The sequence below is a fragment of the Adiantum capillus-veneris genome, chromosome 26, assembly GCF_014529385.1.
Source record: "Adiantum capillus-veneris isolate H3 chromosome 26, ASM1452938v2, whole genome shotgun sequence".
NCBI lineage: Eukaryota > Viridiplantae > Streptophyta > Polypodiopsida > Polypodiales > Pteridaceae > Adiantum > Adiantum capillus-veneris.
The window spans coordinates 3,989,620-4,009,440 of record NC_140956.1 but is presented as its reverse complement, the minus strand read 5'-3'; the positions used below and the strand labels follow the sequence as shown (position 1 = coordinate 4,009,440).

Below are 19,821 nucleotides of genomic sequence, written 5' to 3'. Positions count from 1 at the left end.
TGATTGAATAGAGACCACATAACAAGGCATAGGCTTGATAGCTTCCAACCACTCAAGCAGGTCTTCCTGGTGGAGGAGGCTGTTGTAGTTCAGGTTGGACTCTACTGATAGAGGTTCTATGATGCACCATTGGATCCATCCCCCTCTTTAAGGTGAATGTGGGTTTCATTGGGGATCCAGGAGTATGAATCCACATCACGTCATTCCCCCAATCATGTAGCCCTTTAGTGTGCTGCAACCACAATCTGCACGGGGAAGCTGCCCTCAACTTGAACCGCAAGAAAATCTAGGATGAAGGTGAAGTCTTGTACCTGTAGAGGCACCTTGTCCACTATCCCCAAGGGTAGACTGTACTCTGGTTAGCGAAAGTAACTGTGAATGGGGTTGATTGGGTAGACTTGAGGCCTAATTCCAACATAGTGAGCTCAAGTATCAGGTTGATGCAAGATCCACCATCAACTACTATCACACCAAATAATTGCTACCCTAGAATGGAGACAATGAGATGAGGGATTTTGTAAGAAATGTGGGGAGCAACGACAAAGATCTTCTTTAGGATGTAATCTAATGTAGCTTTTTCTCTTTGTACAAGTGCCTTCTCTGGTACCTTGATCTTCTACAGGTCGGCTATAGCTTCCAAGATGGCCCCATCGATATTAGAGAGCAGAGAAGTTGGTATGACCGCCCTTGGCACAGTGGTTGGCTTGTCAGTTATTGAAAGTGGTGTATTCAATGGCGAGACATGTGATGGAAGAGTTGAACTTGATGGAAGACTGAGACCGAGGCTGCCCTTTGTGCCCAAGTGAGAACACCTCTACCTCTTGTAGCTTATCTTGAGGGGAAGCCACACTTGCAAAAGATGGCAACTACAAGAGGGTGAAAACTGAGATCTGATTAATCTTTGGAAATGTGAATTCCGGTGGGTTTTGACTTGGGCCGGAAGATGCGGAGGTGCTATTTTGGACAACCCTTATTGTAGTGATCCTTGGCATCGGGGCAATGTCGACAAGGAGAAGACCCTTTGAAAAGTGGACATTTACTATGGTAGTTCCCATATTCCTCACATTTGTAGTGAGATGGGGTGTGAGGTGGTCTTAGGGCTTGCTCTTTCTACATGGAGGTGGACGTTGATGTGTAGAAACTTTGAGTGGTCGATGGAGTGTTAGCATGATAAAAACTATAATATGGAAAAGTACCTTGCATATCTTTCATAGGGGGATAGTCAACGAAGGAGGCATGTGATTTGGATGGCCATAGGGAGAAACGATGTTGGAGGTAGGTGCCAACCCTTCTTGAAGAGTGGGGCGAGGCTCTATTGTAATTGCCGCAATCCCTTCAGGTAGTAACAATCCTTGTCTTCATGCCCGACCTTCTCACAAAAGAGGCAATAAGCGCAAAGCGAGTATTCTTGTTGAGGATGCTCTAGAGAGCAACATGAGCTACACCAGACCACGTGCTTAGAATTATGCTGAGCCTTGAGCTCTTCTAGCTCTCTCTTGATCTAGTCCAAATCTTCTTGATGTGGGGACTTCTCTTGTCAAGAGAGAAGGACCTCTCCTCTTGAAGAGCTCATTGTAATTTTATTGCTTCTAGTTCCCTGCGTAAAAAAAAATCAAGGGGCCAGATGCAATTTCCATGAGAATTGAGGCGGTCAGGCTACTTGAGGGGGATCCTTGAATAGCCTCATTGCCCCTTTTATCTGGTAGCGGCAATGAAATTCTCTTTTAGATCATTTCTAGGACAGAGAGTTTCTCGTCTTCTATTGAGAAGTATTCGGGACAATATTCTCCACCCACTTATTGACCATGAATTCTTTTAGTTGCTCGAGGAAGATTTGGTAGCCACAAAATTTGTTCTTGTCATGAGTTTTGAAAAAGTCTCATTAGATTGGAGCACCAAGTTCCCCAACTCATCTAAAACCTTCTCTTGAAAATCATCTGGTTTGAAATCTTCACAAAATTTACCTTAGTGTTGCCCAATTTGTAACGTGGTTCTCAGCCAATTGGCTATACCATTTGTCTGTTAAGCTATCCAAGCTTGATGGAAAAAGCACTAGGTTGGCATCTTCTTTGTTGAGACCACAACCTCTACAAAGAGATACAACCTCCTCACATGGTCGTCTGCATCTTCTATGGAGAGTCCCTTGAAGGTAGGAAACTTTATGTTGACCTTGGCTATAATTCTTGTTAGCTCCTCCGATCCTACTCATGAGCAGTTGTAACACAAGTGGTGGAAAGTGTGCTTGGGGAGGTGATGAGGGTGTTGAGGAGCTTGTTGATGTAGATGCCAGAGAGGGTAGTGTAACCGAGGGTGGATGATTTCTACTAGGTAAAAATGCATGACGTTTTCTGTGGTAGTACTATAGAGGACTCGTTAGAGGGCTTCTTGATCACTCTTTAGATTGCTGCCTTGTGTCTGTCATGCAATAGCAACAGATCCACCCAACCTATGGGTAAGAACTTGCTAGATAGTTTAGATCCACTAGACCAAAAGACCAGGCTAGACTTGATGTTAGAGCAAATGAGACCATACTAGGTCACAATAGGTGAGGGCAAGAGTAGACTAGACCAAGCTGGATGAAGGCGATTGCCATAATAATCAATATATAATTCTCCTAAATTGTTTTCTCATGTTAAACTGATAATTAGCAGACCAGCCACAATAGGATCCAAAGGAGGGAAAATAGGGATCCAAAGGGGGGGCCATCTGCAAAAGAGCTATGTGCAACAATGGGCTTAAAAGACCTTAAGGTCCAGCCCATTAAGACTTCCATAATGCTAAGGTTCCAAAATTCAAAGGTTGTGTCCAAAGGTCAACTTTAGGGGAAATTGGATGCTTCGTGTGTGTCCCAAAAGTCTTTGTCAAGCCCTACATAGGAGGGGGAGAGCCCAAGAAGTAGGGGATGAGAGAGAAACTCATACACACACACACACACACACACACACACACACACACACACACACACACACACACACACACACACACACACACACACACACACACACACACACACACACACACACACACACACACACACAAGCTCCCTTTGTACACAAGGGGAAAGAGGGACACATGTCCTCTCCCTAGCCCAGATGCCCACAAGGTGTACCCAATTTCTATTGGATGGCCTTGGAAGTGGACCAATGAGAATTAGGCTAGAGTAAATCTAGTTTAATTAATTAAAAAACACTTAATGAAAGAACCAATAAGAATTAAGCTCTCTAGAAGACTATTGGACAGTCTCCCAAGGGGACCAATGAGCATTCAGCATTCCAATGGCTTGCCTCATTCCTATTGGCCAGGAGGTAAAGGGGTCCAATGAGAGTTTAGTTGAATTATTAAATTACCTAAACCTCTTACAAAAGGGGAAAGGGGGACACATGCCAGAAGGCTATCCTTATGCTGCTTAATTGATTTTAGCTAAGCCTGGGGAGGTCCAATAGGATGCTAGCAAGAGCAAATAGCAAGAGGGGTCGACCAAGAGAGACAGGGGGCTGATTTTTCAAAGAATTATCACCTACACACTCACACTAGCTCATGTGTGAAGTAAAGAAGACTCTCTCTCCTTCTCAAGCTTTAATGGAAAGCTTATCACCTACTCCAAGCTTGTGAGAAGGAAGGTCTACACCAACAACTCTTGCCTTTGTGATGCAAATCCAACCAAGAGCCAAGCTTCAATGCATGCTCATCTCCTCTACCATGCTAATTACTAAGTTAAGCTATGCTAATACGAGTGATTATGTGAGGAGATGTAGATCTTTCTCGTAAGAATACTCCTTCTTCCTCTCAATCTACTCTCATACCCCGCTAGCTCTCACCATCTTTGAAGGTGTGTGAGGTCTTGGGTCTGAGACCGTGAGGGAATTGATGTTGTGTTTGATAAGTGTTTTGCGTAGTGCATGAAGTTCCATCTTCATTGCACTAGCTAGTATTGAAGGAACACAAGAAATTGTAAAATGTCTCTCTTGATGGGAGAAACCATAATACAAAGCCTTTTGGAGGGGGGACCGGCTCCATGCAAATCCGGTCCTCAACTATTGTCAATTGCTTAATTTCTCTCTCTTTTGAAGTATTGTTCATGCTATCTAACTAGGTGTTATGCTTTTTGTTGCTTTCTCCACCAAAGCACTCTTGTTATTATCATTCGGAATCTATTCTAATGAAATGATCACTATGTTTATGCTATTTTCCGCTACACACAAGTTACTAGGCCATTGAATGTTACATCGATGTTGGAATAGACTAGGCTACATCAAACTTGTCTAGACCAGGGTGAGAGACTAGACCAGATGCACCAAGCTAGGCGAAGGAGAGGTGGACTAGACCAAAATCATAGAAGTAATACAGATTTTGGCTACCATCATACTCATCTCGAAGCCTAGTACTCATGAGTACAATATAGATTTTGGCTAGCATCACACTCAACTCCAAGCCCATGACTTACAAGTACAATGGGGGGTGTCGAGGCTCTAATTGTGTAGGGAGACTGCAGGTGTGCAAGTATTAGTCTGAAGCACAAGATTCTAGACTCGATGGCTCATAAGACGCCTAGATATCCTCAAACCAATCGAACAAATATACAAACATGAGACCAGTCAACAACTTACAAAAATATAGCTAATAATCCAACTCGCCTATCTTCGAACTGTGGTGAGAGTGAGTTGGCCACAATGTCCTCTAGAGCACCACTCCATCTGTCTGCCATGTGTCACTGCCTAGGCAAGAGTCAACCCAGTGTGAACCCAAGGCTAACTGTAACTGCTGTTGCTATCCATGTCCTATGATACTGTAGCCTGCTATAGTCTTTTATAACATTTTCTCAACCGCAGGAATATACAAAGGTGCGGTTTTGAAGTGCACAAAGATCTCTTTCCCACAATATTTTTGACTTTACATGCTTGGGTCTCTCCATACATTTGAGATCAATACATAACTGTTGTGATTTGATTTCAGATTGCATTGTCTAAGAGTAAAACTTTGTAGGCAGTTCAAGATGGCTTCCATAACTTGTATATAGTCAATTACGATCACTCTAATGTGTTTTCTACATGTAAATCCATCGGTTTCATTCCATAAAGATATACCATTTGCAATGAGCATTTTGACTCTATTACACAAATGTAGAAGTGACTTTCCATAATGATTTGGCTTTTTATTCGCACTGTAAGTTTGGCTATACATGTGTAGATCCTCTAGTCTCTTGAAACATGCAATACATCAAATTGTTCATGTATGTCATGTTTCAAAGTTTTAATGTGTGCATTCTATTAGGTATATGGGAACCTACCCCATGCTAACATCCTAGACCTTATCTAATCTATGAGGTGACCATCATATGACACAATTGATGATGTCATTGTGCATTGTATCTTGGCTATAAAGCCCTCAATTGTACATTCTCAATGTTCTAGTTCTTGAAGTTCCATCTTGTGTCTACTCTCTCTCTCTCTCTCTCTCTCTCACACACACACACACACACACACACACACACACACACACACACACACACACATTTCTAACATGGGATTTTTAGTTAGAGATCCTCATTTATCTCCTAATATAATTGGATCCTCATTATGCTTCACTGCACCAAGGCTTGAGTTATCCTTCTTGGTTATCCATAACTTGCTATATTTGGAAAGAATATCAAAGAAATGGATTATGGGTAAACATACCCATGACGTCACTTAAATATTGAAAATTGAAGGCTTATAAGCCATGAGATCTAATTTTGATCGCTACTTTTTCACTGTGCATTGCTTCTATAGTCTATCATTGCCATGCTCTTGAGCTCTACAATGCTCTTGAGCTTGGAGCGCTTCTCTACTTGGTACTAAGTGGCCCTATTGGGTGCTACAAAAGGGCTCAAGAAATAGGATAGTTTGGGAGTGTGCCAATGTTTTGGGAGATGTGTGCACCTGTCTACTTGCATTGGTCCTTGCCTAGCTCTCTTTATGAAGATTCTTCGCTGAAGGGCAAGTGGGATAGACTGACATGTCAATCTAGACCACTAGGAATCTTGAGTTCTTGAATGGATCAAATTTACGAATGCATTATGAAGTTTGACTTTGAGACACTAAAACTATGGAGTATATGTACGTTTAACTTAGACTATGTAGAGACACATGGCAGTCTCCTATTGTTTCCATAACACTCTCGTTTACACTCGATGATAAAAGGCTACGAAAATAAAAGTTTATGGCCCCTAGTGATACCACCTAGACGTGCAGATAAGTTGTGAGCTCAGGTGATTAGGCTCTGTCACACACGTCCGCCTGGACGTGCTCAAGGATGAGGTGGCAAAAGGTGATAGGCTGAGAAACTGTCTGCTGCTCAGCGAATTCAACCGATGTATCTCCTCGCCCATGCATACTCAATGGCAGACATCCACAAAAAGAGAGGTGCAAAGACGTATCACAGGTTTCAAGCCCTCAACGCCATCCATGGAGGTCCAAACCTCTTCCACTTGGGCTACACTACTCGGTGACCACACTTGGGAAAAAGTAAAGATTGTGACGTGTCCGCCATGTGTGACTGGAAGGGCATCCAACTGGGTATTTTTTGGGGATGCCCGTCTCGTATGTGACAAAGGCCTTAGATCATTGAACTTGTAGGCGTAGGGTTCTGAGCTAACGTCCCTTTTTGCATTTCATGTTGTTGTGGAAAGGCACTTGGAAGGTTTTTGTTTTAGTAGGGTTAGGGCTCCTTTAAAAAAAATCTTGGAATCTCTTGTGCCATCCCGAAGATATGGTGCTTCCCTAGATATGTTCCTTTGAAACCTTCCCACATTAGAGCTGTGGAAAATGCAACGTCTACACTACTATTATTCTCACTACACCGTTTTTGGAGTAGGGTATAAGAGGGGAAATTATCAAAAGTGTTGCACCTCTCAAAGCGTTGTGTGCAACCCTTTCACTGCGTCGAGCAAATATATTAAACTGTTAAGATGTAGGGAAATATTTTAAGTTGAGTTTCACACGAAAAACTTAGAGTTTGTGCTTTGAGAACTAGGCATTTTATGTTGTACGAACAATCCCAGGAGACCCTCATGACTAAGGAACACGGGGTCTTTAATGAAGATCCTGTCATGGGATCGACGATGGGTGTGGCACGCGCGAATCTCGAGGGAGATGGACATCCAACAAAAAACGCAAGTCAACGTCCGTCGACGGTCCGAACCCGGCACCTTGGCCATGACAACTTGGTGAACTAACCATGCATGCGCGTGCATTTCGGTGTCAACAAAGCGAGAAATAAACTATATAACCTAAACTTCTACGAGGAAAAGTAAGCTCGGACACGTCCGTTTAAAATCCGACGGTTGAACTTACCTCTGCTTTTGTGCGCGTAGCTGCTCGCCATGGATCCCATGATGGGGTCTTCATTTAAGACCCCGTGTTAGGCTATGGTCACACGAGGCTTAGTTTTTCGTAACCTGAGCAGACCAATTCTGACGTGAGGCAGCTTTTCACAGGCGTCGACCGGCATTGTACACTAACTATGCCTAAAAAGGCATAGTCACACAACTATGCCCGTCCACAGCAGGTCAACCTTAGGCTTCTCTCTCTTGCCTGCGCAAGGTTCTTCCTCTCTCTACCTACTGCAAGCGATGAACGCTCCTGCGCCTTTGTCAGAAACGGTCGAGACTTAGTTGAAACTAAGCCTCGCGTGACCATGCTCTTACTTAGTCCTGAAGCCAGGAGACCTCAAGGATCTATCCGGCGAGTCTTGAGCTCAAGACAGCTATACATAGGCGCAAAAAAGTAGTGACTAGTACGTACTCACTAGAGTCAGTGGTCACTATGCTCTCGAAAAAGCATTGCCAAATATACGTGCCTCAGAAAGGCACGTCAGAAAGTGGATAGGGATAAGGAATCAAATAAGTGTCGGTGGGGGCCCCAATACGACGAGGGACTCTGGAGATTAACACGTTGAGGCCACGCGTCTCATGGACTGCTACCTATGGAGTGTACATAAAGAGGGCGATGGGTGCTTGTGTTTGAGACTTGTGGACAGAATCGAGAGAGAGAGAGACTATAGAGAGAGAGAGAGAGAGAGAGAGAGAGAGAGAGAGAATATATCAGTAGGTAGCAAGTAAGCAAGCACTTAGCAAGCACAAGCAGACTGTGCCGAACGTGATGGAGAAGATAGGCGAGATGCTGCACATGGGGGGTCATCGCAAAGAAGAAGAGCACCCAGCTCACCCACCACCGCAATATGCAGGAGACTATGATCCTGGCCATCACGGTGGTGGTGGCGAGCATCATGGTGGGGTGCCCCCCCATGTGGCCGCGGCCTCCTATGATCAGCATGAGCACCCGGGACAGATGCATGCAGGACCACCCCCTGTTCATGCAGGTTACGGTGGGCTGGAGCAGCAGCAGCACCACCATGGTGGGGCTCCCCCTGCCCATGCCCATGAGCCGCCCCCACCCCACCATGAAGGCCCCATTGAGAAGATGAAACACAAGATGAAGGGTGGCGACGATGACAGCAGCTCCAGCAGCAGCGAAAGTGATGGGGAAGGAGGGCGCAGGGTATATATCTCTTTCTGTTTTTCCTTATCAGTCTGCTGACATGCCTTCTATAAATTGTGTGAATTAATTGTTCCTCACTCGCTTCTGTTTTTGTGCAGAAGAAGAAACATGGCCTCTTCTAAGCAACTTGCTCCTTGCTTGTTTTTGACATGATCTTGTGTTTGTATGTAATGTCGCTTTTCATCTCGGCTATATGAGATGGGTTCAAAATGTGGCTGCATATCGACCTACGTCATTTTCATTTCACTATATATGGTATTATGAATAAAAAAAATGGCCTTGCAGTCTACCTTGGTTTTCTTTTCTTTAATACAATTCTGTTATTTGTCAAAAAAGAAACATGGTCAAGACCATATCTAATGCAAGTGAAACCATCTCTAATTCAAAATTCATTGTGCACACCTCCCTTCCAACAGATGTATAAAGTTGCCTTGATTATTTTGTCCAACCCCTTTTCCATCAATATCCCTTTAATTTGGTATGCTACGTATGAAAACCATCTCCGTTGATTTTAAAAAAAATAAAAGTTTCTTATCCATTTGTGCAAATTTAAAGGGATCTTTGATTAAGAGGCTTTTCCAAAGCCATAGTTTAGCACCTTACAATAACATAATAAAGAAGGCATCCCCAAATGTGACATACATTCTGAATTTATTGTGCTTGATCGTAAAATTTAAATTTGAATTAATTAGTGTGAGGAATATAAAATTTTCCTTTGTATGTGACGTATCTTCTTTAATCGATTTATGTGACGAATATCCTTTGATAACCTCTACATGTGAAGTACCTTCTTTGCCTTTAATTTGATTTCAGCTCGCTTTAGACATAAGCGTTTGCCTCTTGTTACCAAAAAATGGTGTGAAGGTTTTCCAAGGTGCAAGGGTTTCTTCTTGATTGCTCTTACCTTGGAAATACCACTAGTCGCCATTGTGGGAACTACCTCTTTCAAAAAATGGCACTTGTGGTGCCTTCTGCACACCAAAAGTGGGTGCCTTTCGAACTTGTAGTTCCTTGGTCAAACACTCTGTAGATGGTATGATAGCCAACAAGCCATGCACCTTTGGTTGCACTCTGTAGATGGTATGATAGCGAACAAGCCATGCACCTTTGGTTGTGTGTGGAGACGCGAGTGGAGATGTGTATTTTGTGTGTTACAGTTTTGCAAAGATGGATTAAACACTCAAAAAGTATTTCAAATGAAGTGGTTGAGGGCATCTTTGGAAGGCCTTGCCGAGGAGGATACACACACAACCAATTGTAGGAACCAAGCAATGGGACTCAAGATTATGGTGGCACCATACGTGAGAAAAATGGCTCGACACACAACCAATTGTAGAAACCAAGCAATGGGACTCAAGATTATGGTGGCACCATACGTGAGAAAAATGACTCACTATCCATTAATTAAATGCAAATCTCTAATTCTTCATCCCAAATAAGCCTATGCCATTAGCAATGAAAGTGGTCATAAAGATGCATCCAAGGATAATGCCATAAATTAAATAGCATTAAGTTGATCTAACCTAAAGAAGTATGAATCAATCTAATGCTTGTAAGGAGAGGAAATCATTAGATCTAGATTTAGATCTAAATAATGCTTGTAATGAGAGGAAGCATTAGATCTAGATTTGGACCTAAACCAAGTGTGATTAGGAGACTTGGTTTAGGAGGTATTAAATTAATCACACATGTAGCTTTGATAGCATTTCTAGAGTTCAGAGACAATGAATTAGCGAACCATTCATGGCATTGGCATGATGATTAACACTCAATTACAAGCTAGAGAACTCAGTAGAGTGTAGACAAAAACTTGATTACTTGATTGAATGAAAGTAAATACAAACAGACTCATCATATAGTGTTCGTATAGGAATTTTATTTGGCATCAACAAGACATCATATGCAAGCTCAAAATAAGCCCAATTCACTTGAGCACTCATGGGTGACCTTTTAAGCTATTTTAAAGACCTTTAACTAAGTTTAAAGTGAGTCCACACTATAATGGCCCCCTAGGGTACCTACACCCCATCATTTTCCACTTGCTACCACATGGTTCCATACCACACCTATGCATCCCAATAGACAAGAGGTGTTAACACACAAGCATAGGCTAAAGCCCATAACCCTAAATAAGTATGTCATCACTCTCACTAGGTAGGCGACGTGCACGATATAATCCAACTATTTTATCCCCGAGCAAAAATCCTTGTAATAGCTCAAGCTTTCTACCAATTAGATCCTTGTAACATCCCCTTCAAGCTCCTCAACGTGTCTCATATTCCTAACATCCCTCAAAATTGTCGTAGCTTCTATGTGCCTAGGGCCTTGGTTAAGAGATGACTGCTTGATCCTCTATGCTGATGTAGACGAAATTGATCATCATTCACATGGTTTGTAACAAATGCCTGCTAGTATTTTTCCAAAAACCTTGTTGTCTCAAATAAGTGCCAAAACAATCAAAATCATAAATCTATCAAAATTTAGGTAACATGCCAAAGAAACAATGACCAACTTACAAATCTGGGCAACCCAGCCATATTGTGAAGGATGAGACAATGGATTAGCAACAGTCGTGGCTTTGGGTGGTGGAAGATCTGTGGAGACAGCTCCCCCAAAAGGCACATCATGAACTCTCTCTCTCTCTAGCAAGACTATGGCCTCTATCCATGTCGATCCACCAAGGACAATGCTGTGCCAGGGAGTAGCTAGTAAAAGGATTCCGCTACTTCCCTCATGTGGCTGGAGCAGAAAGTATCTCACTATGTGGGTGATTAGGCATTTAGCCTGGGACCAAAACGACATGCTTTGGTGTTCTTGCAGATCATACTATAAGGTGTGGGAGGCTCATCAGTGAGATGGCACCTTCCATTAAACACGGGGTTCTTGTACCAAGTTTTTGGGGAAGGAGTAAATACCCCGCAAGAAGATCCAATCTTGGAGACATTGTAAAGGGGTCTGTATGGTTCTGCAACAATAGTAACACTCATGCTTGGAAACTGGATGAGATGATCGTTGGTCTTCTAAGACCTGCACCTAGGACTTGGGTTGTGGTAGAGGGACTAATCTGTAGACATTTGAGGTTGAAATGTTTCTGAACAATGGGTTTGTTCTTAAAGCAGTACATGTAAGTGGTGAGTGTAGCCGCAATGTTAGAACATGTGGTAGTGCACGAAGTTTATTTTGTCCAAAATTTAGGGATGGTAAGCTTGTGAGATGGAGATCAAATCTTACAACACATCTTCAAGATAGGATTGCACATGGAAGAACTATGACAGTCAAATTGGTAAGGGAGGTACTCGTGGTTCAAATCTTACAAGAGATATTTAAGATATGATTGCACATGGAAGAACTATGGCAGCCAAATTGGTAAGGGAGGTAATCGTTGTTCTCAATGATTTTTTTTTAGAGTCTTGGGTTTGGAATCCGTTGCCCATGATTTTGTGCATCAAGCCGCACTTACAAAAGCGGAGTTGTTTTAGACCTTGGGAGGTTATAGCATTGTAGGCTTACGAAGTTGTGTTGACTTTTTTGCAAAATCCACGTGCAAAATTTTTGGTGGACTATTTTTGAGAGAAGATATGCCACGTGGAATTTCATTATGTCTCTAATATAAAGAGATTGCCCGTGTCTGGAGTATTCAATTTTCATAATGGTTCAAACATCTAAATTTTTGTCGATTGATTCACATATTTGTGGTAGTGAAAATAACATAACATGCATGTCGTAACTAGTTTCTTTCACCATTGATGTTCTTGTATCAATTTGCCTCCGGATTTGCTCAAAATTTGTTTTTGCTCGCTTTTTTCCGTTGGGCCCCTAGGGGCACACGCACACTTGGTTGTTAAACGAAGTTCCCCTCCCACTTAGAATAAAGCACTAACTAATTCTTGATTGCTTGATTGCAGACATCTCTCTAGGTCACTACTTTAATCAAGATAATTAAATGTTTAGAAGGTGCGAGTAAGTAGAGCTATCCTTTTGGGCATTCGTAGCTTGCGAGGAGCAAGGGGGCAGGGAGGCCCGAGTTGCCCTGCCTGCGGTGGCAGGGCGATCCGTTCGTCAGGTGGGGCTGGCGAGGTCGGGCGTCTTTGGCGGTTTTCCCTTGCGGGGTTGGGTGCGCCTTGGGGATAGAGACCCTTGCAGCTTTGGCCTTAGTTGTGCCTCTTTAGCCGCACCCTCCCCTAGATTTTTGGATTAGAGGGCTGTTGCCTCCTCTCCCTGATTTCGGGGGAAATTGTGGCTCATCCTTTGTCTCTATATGTGGCTTGGGGATGTCTGCTGAAGGGGGGTTCCCCTTCAGTAGTGGTTCTGTGGTTCCTGGCAGCCTTGGGCGGTGGTTCCTTGCATCTCCGATCTGGTGGCAGTGGTTCTGCGGTTCGTGGGGCAGCCTTGGGCGGTGCTTCCTTGCACCTCCGTTCTGGTGGCAGTGGTTTTGCGGTTTGTGGCAGGCTTTGGCGGTGGTTCCTTGCACCTCTGATATGATGATGAAGCATGGCTTGCCTATGAAGGCCCGCATCTACTGTGTGTAGTAGGCTACAGTGTCACTTTCACAGGACAATTAGTACAGTTTGGACTTTACAGTTGGTCTGTTCACACTGGATGGACTCGCTAGACAGTGACACGTGGCAGGGATACGGTGGTCTAGTGGACATCGTGGCCAGGTCACCACCACCACTCAGTGGAGATAGATTTAGATGTTGTCATTTATGAGCCGTTGGTGGCTCTTTATGGTTGTCTATATGAGTAGTAGCGGTTTGGTCATCGGGATCTTTACGTAGTCGTTTAGAGTGAGTCTATACACACAACACATCTTCACCATCCCTGCACATATGAGCCTCGACACCCCATTGTACCTGAGAGTCTTGGGCTGGAGCTGAGTGTGCTGCCACGCGTGAGTCTGTATCAATTCTTTGAGATAGTCGAGTCATTTGTTGTGGTCTACTATTGCTGTTGTGTCTCTGTGAGCTCAGTTGTTGTCTATTGTGTCCCTTCTTTTCAGTCTGTTTAAGTGAGATTGTCACGCACATTGCAGTGAGGACCACCCACTGTAGAGAGCACGACACATTATCCGCGCTACAGGTGCTCCCATTTTGGTGACCACGATGGGATCTCAACTGAAATCTCACTCTGTGAGGTATAAATCTTGAAGCTAGTTGGGTCTATCTAGCTTTGCCTACCTTGCCTAGCTTCGCCTCCCTTGCCTTGGACTGTTCTCCTCTCGCCTGGTCCAACTGATCTAGTCCTCCTTCACCCTAGTCATCTCTCGCCCTGGTCCCCAACCAGCCCTCGTCTTGGTCTACTCCTCCTGGTCTAGTCCTCCTCGACCCTGGTCTAGTTCTCGTCCCTGGTCTAGTCACTAGCCTGGTCTAGTAGAGTCTAGACCAGTCTTCAGCCAGTTCAAAGTTTTCTTGCCCAAAGGTTGGTTGGATTGTTTGGATTGTTTGGATTGATGGTCACTACATGACACATACAAGATGGCCAGACAAGCGCCAAAGCGCACTACTGAGCCCTCTGAAGTACTATAACAGAAGACGACCCTTGGTACCTAGTAGAAGTCCATCAACCTCATCACCGATAGCTCCACATACATTACCCATTCCTTCATCCCGTTCCACATCTTCCAGATCACCTTCTCCAGTAAAGCTCTCTCGTATTCTGCTACAGTAGGCTACTGAGCAACAGGCTCAGCAAGGGGCCATGGAGCCGTTGGCTAGCGTGTTGGCTAAGGTAAACATCAAGTTCCCTACATTCAAAGGACTCTCTTCAGAAGATGCTGACAACCATGCAAGGAGGTTTGTATCTCTCTGTAGGGGTCGTGGTCTTAACAGGGAAGATGCTTATTTTGTACTCTTTCCATCCACCTTTGATGGCTTAGCAGACAAATGGTACAACCAGTTTGCAGAGAACCATTTTGCAACTTGGGCAGTCTTAAGACAACAATTCTGTGCAACTTTCAGGCCCGGTGACTACCAAGAGAAGGTGTTGGATGAGTTGGCCAACATGGTGCTCCAGCCAGAGGAGACTTTTGCAGAGCTTATGACTAAGACCAAGTCTCTAGTTGCCAAGATTCCCCAACAACCCTGTGAATTCATGGTTAAGAAGTGGGTGGAGAAATCACTTTCCAAAACTTCTCAGCAAAAACTCCGAGAGAGTCTTCGACCTGACGCCACTTTGGAGGAGTTCATCGCAGCTACTACTAGGATAGAGAGTGCTAGGAAGCTGTTCAACAACTCCCCTCACATAGAGACCCCCTCTGTGTTTTCGGAAAGTCCTGCTGACCCATTAACTTCTTTGCGCAGAGAACTTGAAGCCCTAAAACTACAACGCGCTCTCCAAGAAGAGAAATCAATCTCTCTTAGACAAGAGAAACCACCACATCTTGAGGCTTTGGATCAAATCAAGAGAGATCTACAAGACATTCGGTCTCAGCAGGAGACTAAAGCTATGGTATGGTGCAGCTCTTGTCGCTCTCCAGGGCATCCTCCACAAGACTGTCCCCTTCGGTCTTATTGCCACTTATGCGAAAAATCAGGGCACGAAGACAAGGATTGCTACTGTATCAAGGGATTGCGGCAAATACAACAATGTCTAGGTCCTTCTCTCCAACAAGGGCTAGCACCTGCATCAAACATGGTCTCACCCTATGGCCATCAAAACCCGTTGCCACCTCTGCTGACAACACCTCCTATGCAGCAAGGTATGCACAACAATTTTGCATCTCCCAGATTTTATCATGCTAGTACTCCTTCAGTTCCCCTACACGTCAACATCCGGTCCCATGCAGCAAGGGCAGAGACCACCTCGCCCCTCCAATCGGCCAATTTTGTGCTACAGGTGCGGAGAGTATGGACATTATCAGAGCAAATGTCCATTGCCAGAAGGGTCCCCTCCTTACCGACACTGTCCTGAAGCTAAGGATCACTATAGTAAGGACTGCCCAAAACAACGAGCATCCACATCTGCAAGCACAAACCAGAACCAACAGGAGTTTACATTCCCAAAGCTTAACCTCATCACAATAAGCACCATTCCAGAGGCCCCGCCTTCCACTCTTGTAGTTGCCTCTCGAGATGGGTTGAAGCAAGTGGAAGAGCCGGCTGGTGTGCTCACATGCGCGTAGAGAGCTGCTCTTGGCCTCAGCCTCCCTGGTCCAATTTTTCCATCCTCTGTCACACAATGAGTCAAACTCCCTTGGTAGCTGACAAACCAACAGGTAGTGTCAAGAGCCAACCTACCTTGCTTCTATCAGATATTGATGGTGCTTTCATGGAAGCAGTAGAGGACTTGCAGAAGCTTAAGATACCAGAGCAAGATCTAATCAAAGGAGTGAAGCCTACAACAGAGTCTATCTTGAAAAACACCTTTCAACAAGTGTCACTGTATGACATGCTTCGACTTGATGAAAATTTTAGAAGTGACACCCTTTCCATCATCCAGTCTTTGTATCCCGGTGCAGGGCCTAGTGGCGGGCACCTACCTGTGCAGCCCTTGGAGTCCTAAATGATTTCATATCCAGCTGCTCCCCTCACCGATTACAAAAGTCCTCACCTCACTGTATCTATTCTTGAGCATCAATTCTCAGGCGTCATAGTGGATGGTGGATCTGGTATCAATCTGATGCCATAATTTACAATGTTGGCCTTAGGTCTGCAGCCTACTCGCCCTGCTCCATTCACTGTTACATTGGCAGACTAGAGGACAATCTACCCTGTGGGCATAGTAGAGAAGGTGCCTCTGATGGTACAAGACTTCACATTTAGCTTGGATTTTGTGGTGGTCAATCTTCCTCAGGTGTAGGGAGGATTTCCTTTGCTGATTGGTAGATCATGGTTGCGGCATACTAAGGCACTTCATGATTGGGGAAACGACGCCATGTGGATACATACTCCTGGATCCCCCATGCAACCAATTTGGCTCGAAGGAGGTATGGATCTAGTGGTTCATCACAGCTCATTGTCAGTACAGCCCAACCCCGACCCTGAGCAGCCCATCCCACCTGGCGGGTCTGACGAATACCTGCTGTAGTGGTTGGAAGCTACCGCCTCGATGCCATGCTATGTGGTCTCTATTCAAAACTCACATGTGCCGGTAACACTCTCTCTCCCAACTCCTCAGGTGGACACAAATGTCCCAAGTCCTACACCAGACAGTAGTCCTACAGCAGACAGTGGACCAGTCGAAGAAGTAAGTGGGTCAGGCCCAAATTCTCATCATTCAGATGATCCTCCTATGGAAGCCCTCGCCCTCGGGGAACCTATAACACATCACCGAAGGGGGAAAAAATCTCCTCTGCATGAACTCGCCAATGATTCCCCCCTTCCTCTAACATCTCCCAGGTCGGATGCCCTGCCCACTCAAAAGCACTCTGTTATGTTTGTGTCGGAAGATTTACCCTTCGATGAGCTTCCACCAGGATGGTTACAAGAAGAGTATGTAGAGTTTCCAATCGATCAAACGCTAGCACATGATGTCTTGAAGCTCCAAGAGGCAGCTCATTTCTCAACTTCTGAATTCTGAAGTACCCTCCACAGTTACACCTCTTGACCCGGTCAAAAAAGTCAACCTGGGCGACCCTGACAACCCTCAGCACGTCCTCTTAGCAGCTTGGTTATGGGAGCATCTCGCATTACTTGATCAGGTAGTTTCTTTCATACACTCTTTTAAGGATGTTTTTGCTTGGTCCTACAAGGATTTGGAAGGGATCCCACCAGAACTGGGTCTCCACACTATCCCTCTGGTTGAAGGGGCTATGCATATCAGAGGCCGAGCTTACAAGTTCAACCCAAAGTATGCAGAGGTTGTCAAGTCAGAGCTCGAAAAAATGCAAGAGGCAGGGATCATTATACCGGTGGAGCACTCTGAGTGGTTATCACCCATGGTGATAGCGCCCAAGAAGCAGTCCAATAAAATCCGTGTGTGCGTAGATTACCGCGCTCTGAACAAGGTAACTATCCCAGATGGTTTTCCCACACCTTTCACTGAGCGTGTGCTCGAAGATGTAGCAGCGTACATATTGTACAGTTTTATGGATGGGTTCAATGGATACAATCAGTTGGGCATCCATCCAGGTGATCAACATAAAACGGCCTTTGTGACTCCCTAGGGTATTTTTATCTACACTAGGATGTCGTTTGGGTTGAAAAATGCTCCACCTTCCTTCAATTGAGCAGTATATCTTATATTCTGTCCTTTACTTATGGGCCATCTTCGCATCTTCATGGACGATTTTTTGACTTTCTCACGTGCCCAATGTTCAACCCCAGTGGAAAATCTAGAGGAGCACCTCGCTCAGCTCTCTGCTGTCTTCCTCAGGTGTAGAGAGGCATGGCTAAAACTCAATCCTAACAAATGTCACTTTTTGGTCACTGAGGGTACACTTCTAGGCCATGTGGTGTCTGCCAAAGGTTTAGCACCTGAACCAGAGAAGATCGTGGAAATCTTGAAGTTACCACCTCCCATCAATCCGAAAGGTGTTCAGAGCTTTGTAGGCCACACAGGATATCATCGTAGGTTCATACGAATGTATGCACAGGTGGCTCAACCATTGACCCAACTCACTAGTGCTACAATACCTTTTACATGGTCAAAACCTGAGGCTGAAGCATTTGAATACCTCAAAAAGCGTCTCACTGAAGCGCCTATTTTAGTGGCTCCAGATTGGTCTCTTCCTTTTCATGTGCATACGGATGCCAGTCAATTGGCTATGGGGGCTGTGCTGACTCAGCCTAGTAAAGAGTACAACCTGGATCGCCCTGTTGACTATGCAAGTCGCCTGCTCACCAAAGCGGAGCGCAACTACATCACCACAGAAAGGGAAGGTTTGTTATTCTTTACAAAAGTTTCGTCATTACTTGTTAGGGGTTGACTTCACTATCATCATAGATCATCATGCGCTACGCTATCTTCTGAATAAACCCCAAGTTGCAGGAAGGGTCTGGAGATGGCTACTCATATTCCAGGAGTTTGACTTCGAAGTATTTCTTAGTCCAGGCAAGCAGCACGTCATGGCCGACCATCTCTCTCGCATACACATAGGTGAGCCCAATACTGGGGTTGATGATGATTTTCCTGATAGTCATCTTTTTAAGGTGGATACAACCCCATAATGGTATGAAGATGTGTTACATCTGCTCTCTAATGGCCTATATCCTGAGAATTCTTCTCCCTTGCAAAAAATAAGACTCTTCCTGTAGTCTAGACCGTTCTCTTTGATTGGTGGACAACTCTACAAATCTGGGCCAGATGGTGTGCTGCGTAGGTGCGTCTCCCCTCATGAAGTAGACCACATTATGGAGGATGCACACAGTGGTCCTACAGGTGGCCACTACACTGGTCACATCACGGCGCAAAAAATCTTACAGACAGGCTTAAGGTGGCCATATATATTTAGAGATACTATTGCTCATGTCAAGATTTGTGATGTCTGTCAGCGATGTGCGCCCAAGTCTAGCAAGCAATCAAATCGCCCTTTGCAGGTATCTATGGAGTGGTTGCCTTTTGAGAGATGGGGCTTGGACTTTGTTGGTCCAGTTACTCCATCTGCTCAACCAGGCAATCGTAAGTATCTCTTGGTAGCAATAGATTATGCAACAAAATGGGCCGAAGTGGTGGCTACCATCGACTGTACAGCCGCCATTGTCGCAAAATTTTTGTATGAAAATATTTTTTGGAGGTTTGGGTGCCCTCTGGAAGTCACAAGTGATCGAGGTAGTCATTTTGTCAACGACCTGATCTCCACACTCCTCACGAATTACAAGATTTTTCATCGCAAGTCTTGCTCTTACTATCCTAGAGCAATTGGGCAGGCTGAAAGCACTAACAAAGTGCTAATCACGCTTCTCAAGAAAGCTTGTCACCTCCATCCAACATCTTGGGCTCAGGCTATCCTTGACACAATTTGGGCTTATCGCACCTCCTTCAAGGCAACCACTAACTACACCCCATTTCAGCTAGCTTTCGGCCTAGAAGCAATTGCACCATATGAGTTCAACTCAGGTTCAACAAGAGTGGGAAGTGTTCGTGTCATAGCTGGGATTGCTTTAGCAAACCTCTCTCGTCTCTCAATGTTAGAAGAAAGCAGGAGGTTAGCTTCACATGCTCTCCAAGCTGAGCAACTTCGTCGCAAAGCGTGGCATGATCGCCATCTCCGAAAGCCAAAAATAACGCAGGGAACCCTGGTGCTACTCTATCAAGCTAAGTATCTGAAGAAAGCTAAGAAGTTGATCCCAGCCTGGCAAGGGCCATTCAAGGTACATGAGATTTTGCCACAGGGGGCTGTCCAGTT

General features: G+C 44.7%; 1 protein-coding gene across 1 annotated transcript; it reads left to right on the top strand.

Annotated features, from left to right (window-relative positions):
* Positions 1-8,008: 8,008 nt before the first annotated feature.
* Positions 8,009-8,824, top strand: LOC147422911 (uncharacterized). Its single transcript, XM_086501068.1, has 2 exons — positions 8,009-8,537; positions 8,636-8,824. The coding sequence occupies exons 1-2, from the start codon at positions 8,139-8,141 to the stop codon at positions 8,657-8,659; spliced, it is 423 nt and encodes a 140-aa protein (XP_086357194.1). The 5' UTR covers positions 8,009-8,138; the 3' UTR covers positions 8,660-8,824.
* The last annotated feature ends 10,997 nt before the right edge of the window (positions 8,825-19,821 follow it).

Coding starts and splice junctions, on each gene's coding strand:
- LOC147422911 (XM_086501068.1), top strand. CDS start 8,139: ATGGAGAAGATAGGCGAGATGCTGCACATGGGGGGTCATCGCAAAGAA. Junction 8,538..8,635: donor ATGGGGAAGGAGGGCGCAGG/GTATATATCTCT, acceptor GTTTTTGTGCAG/AAGAAGAAACATGGCCTCTT.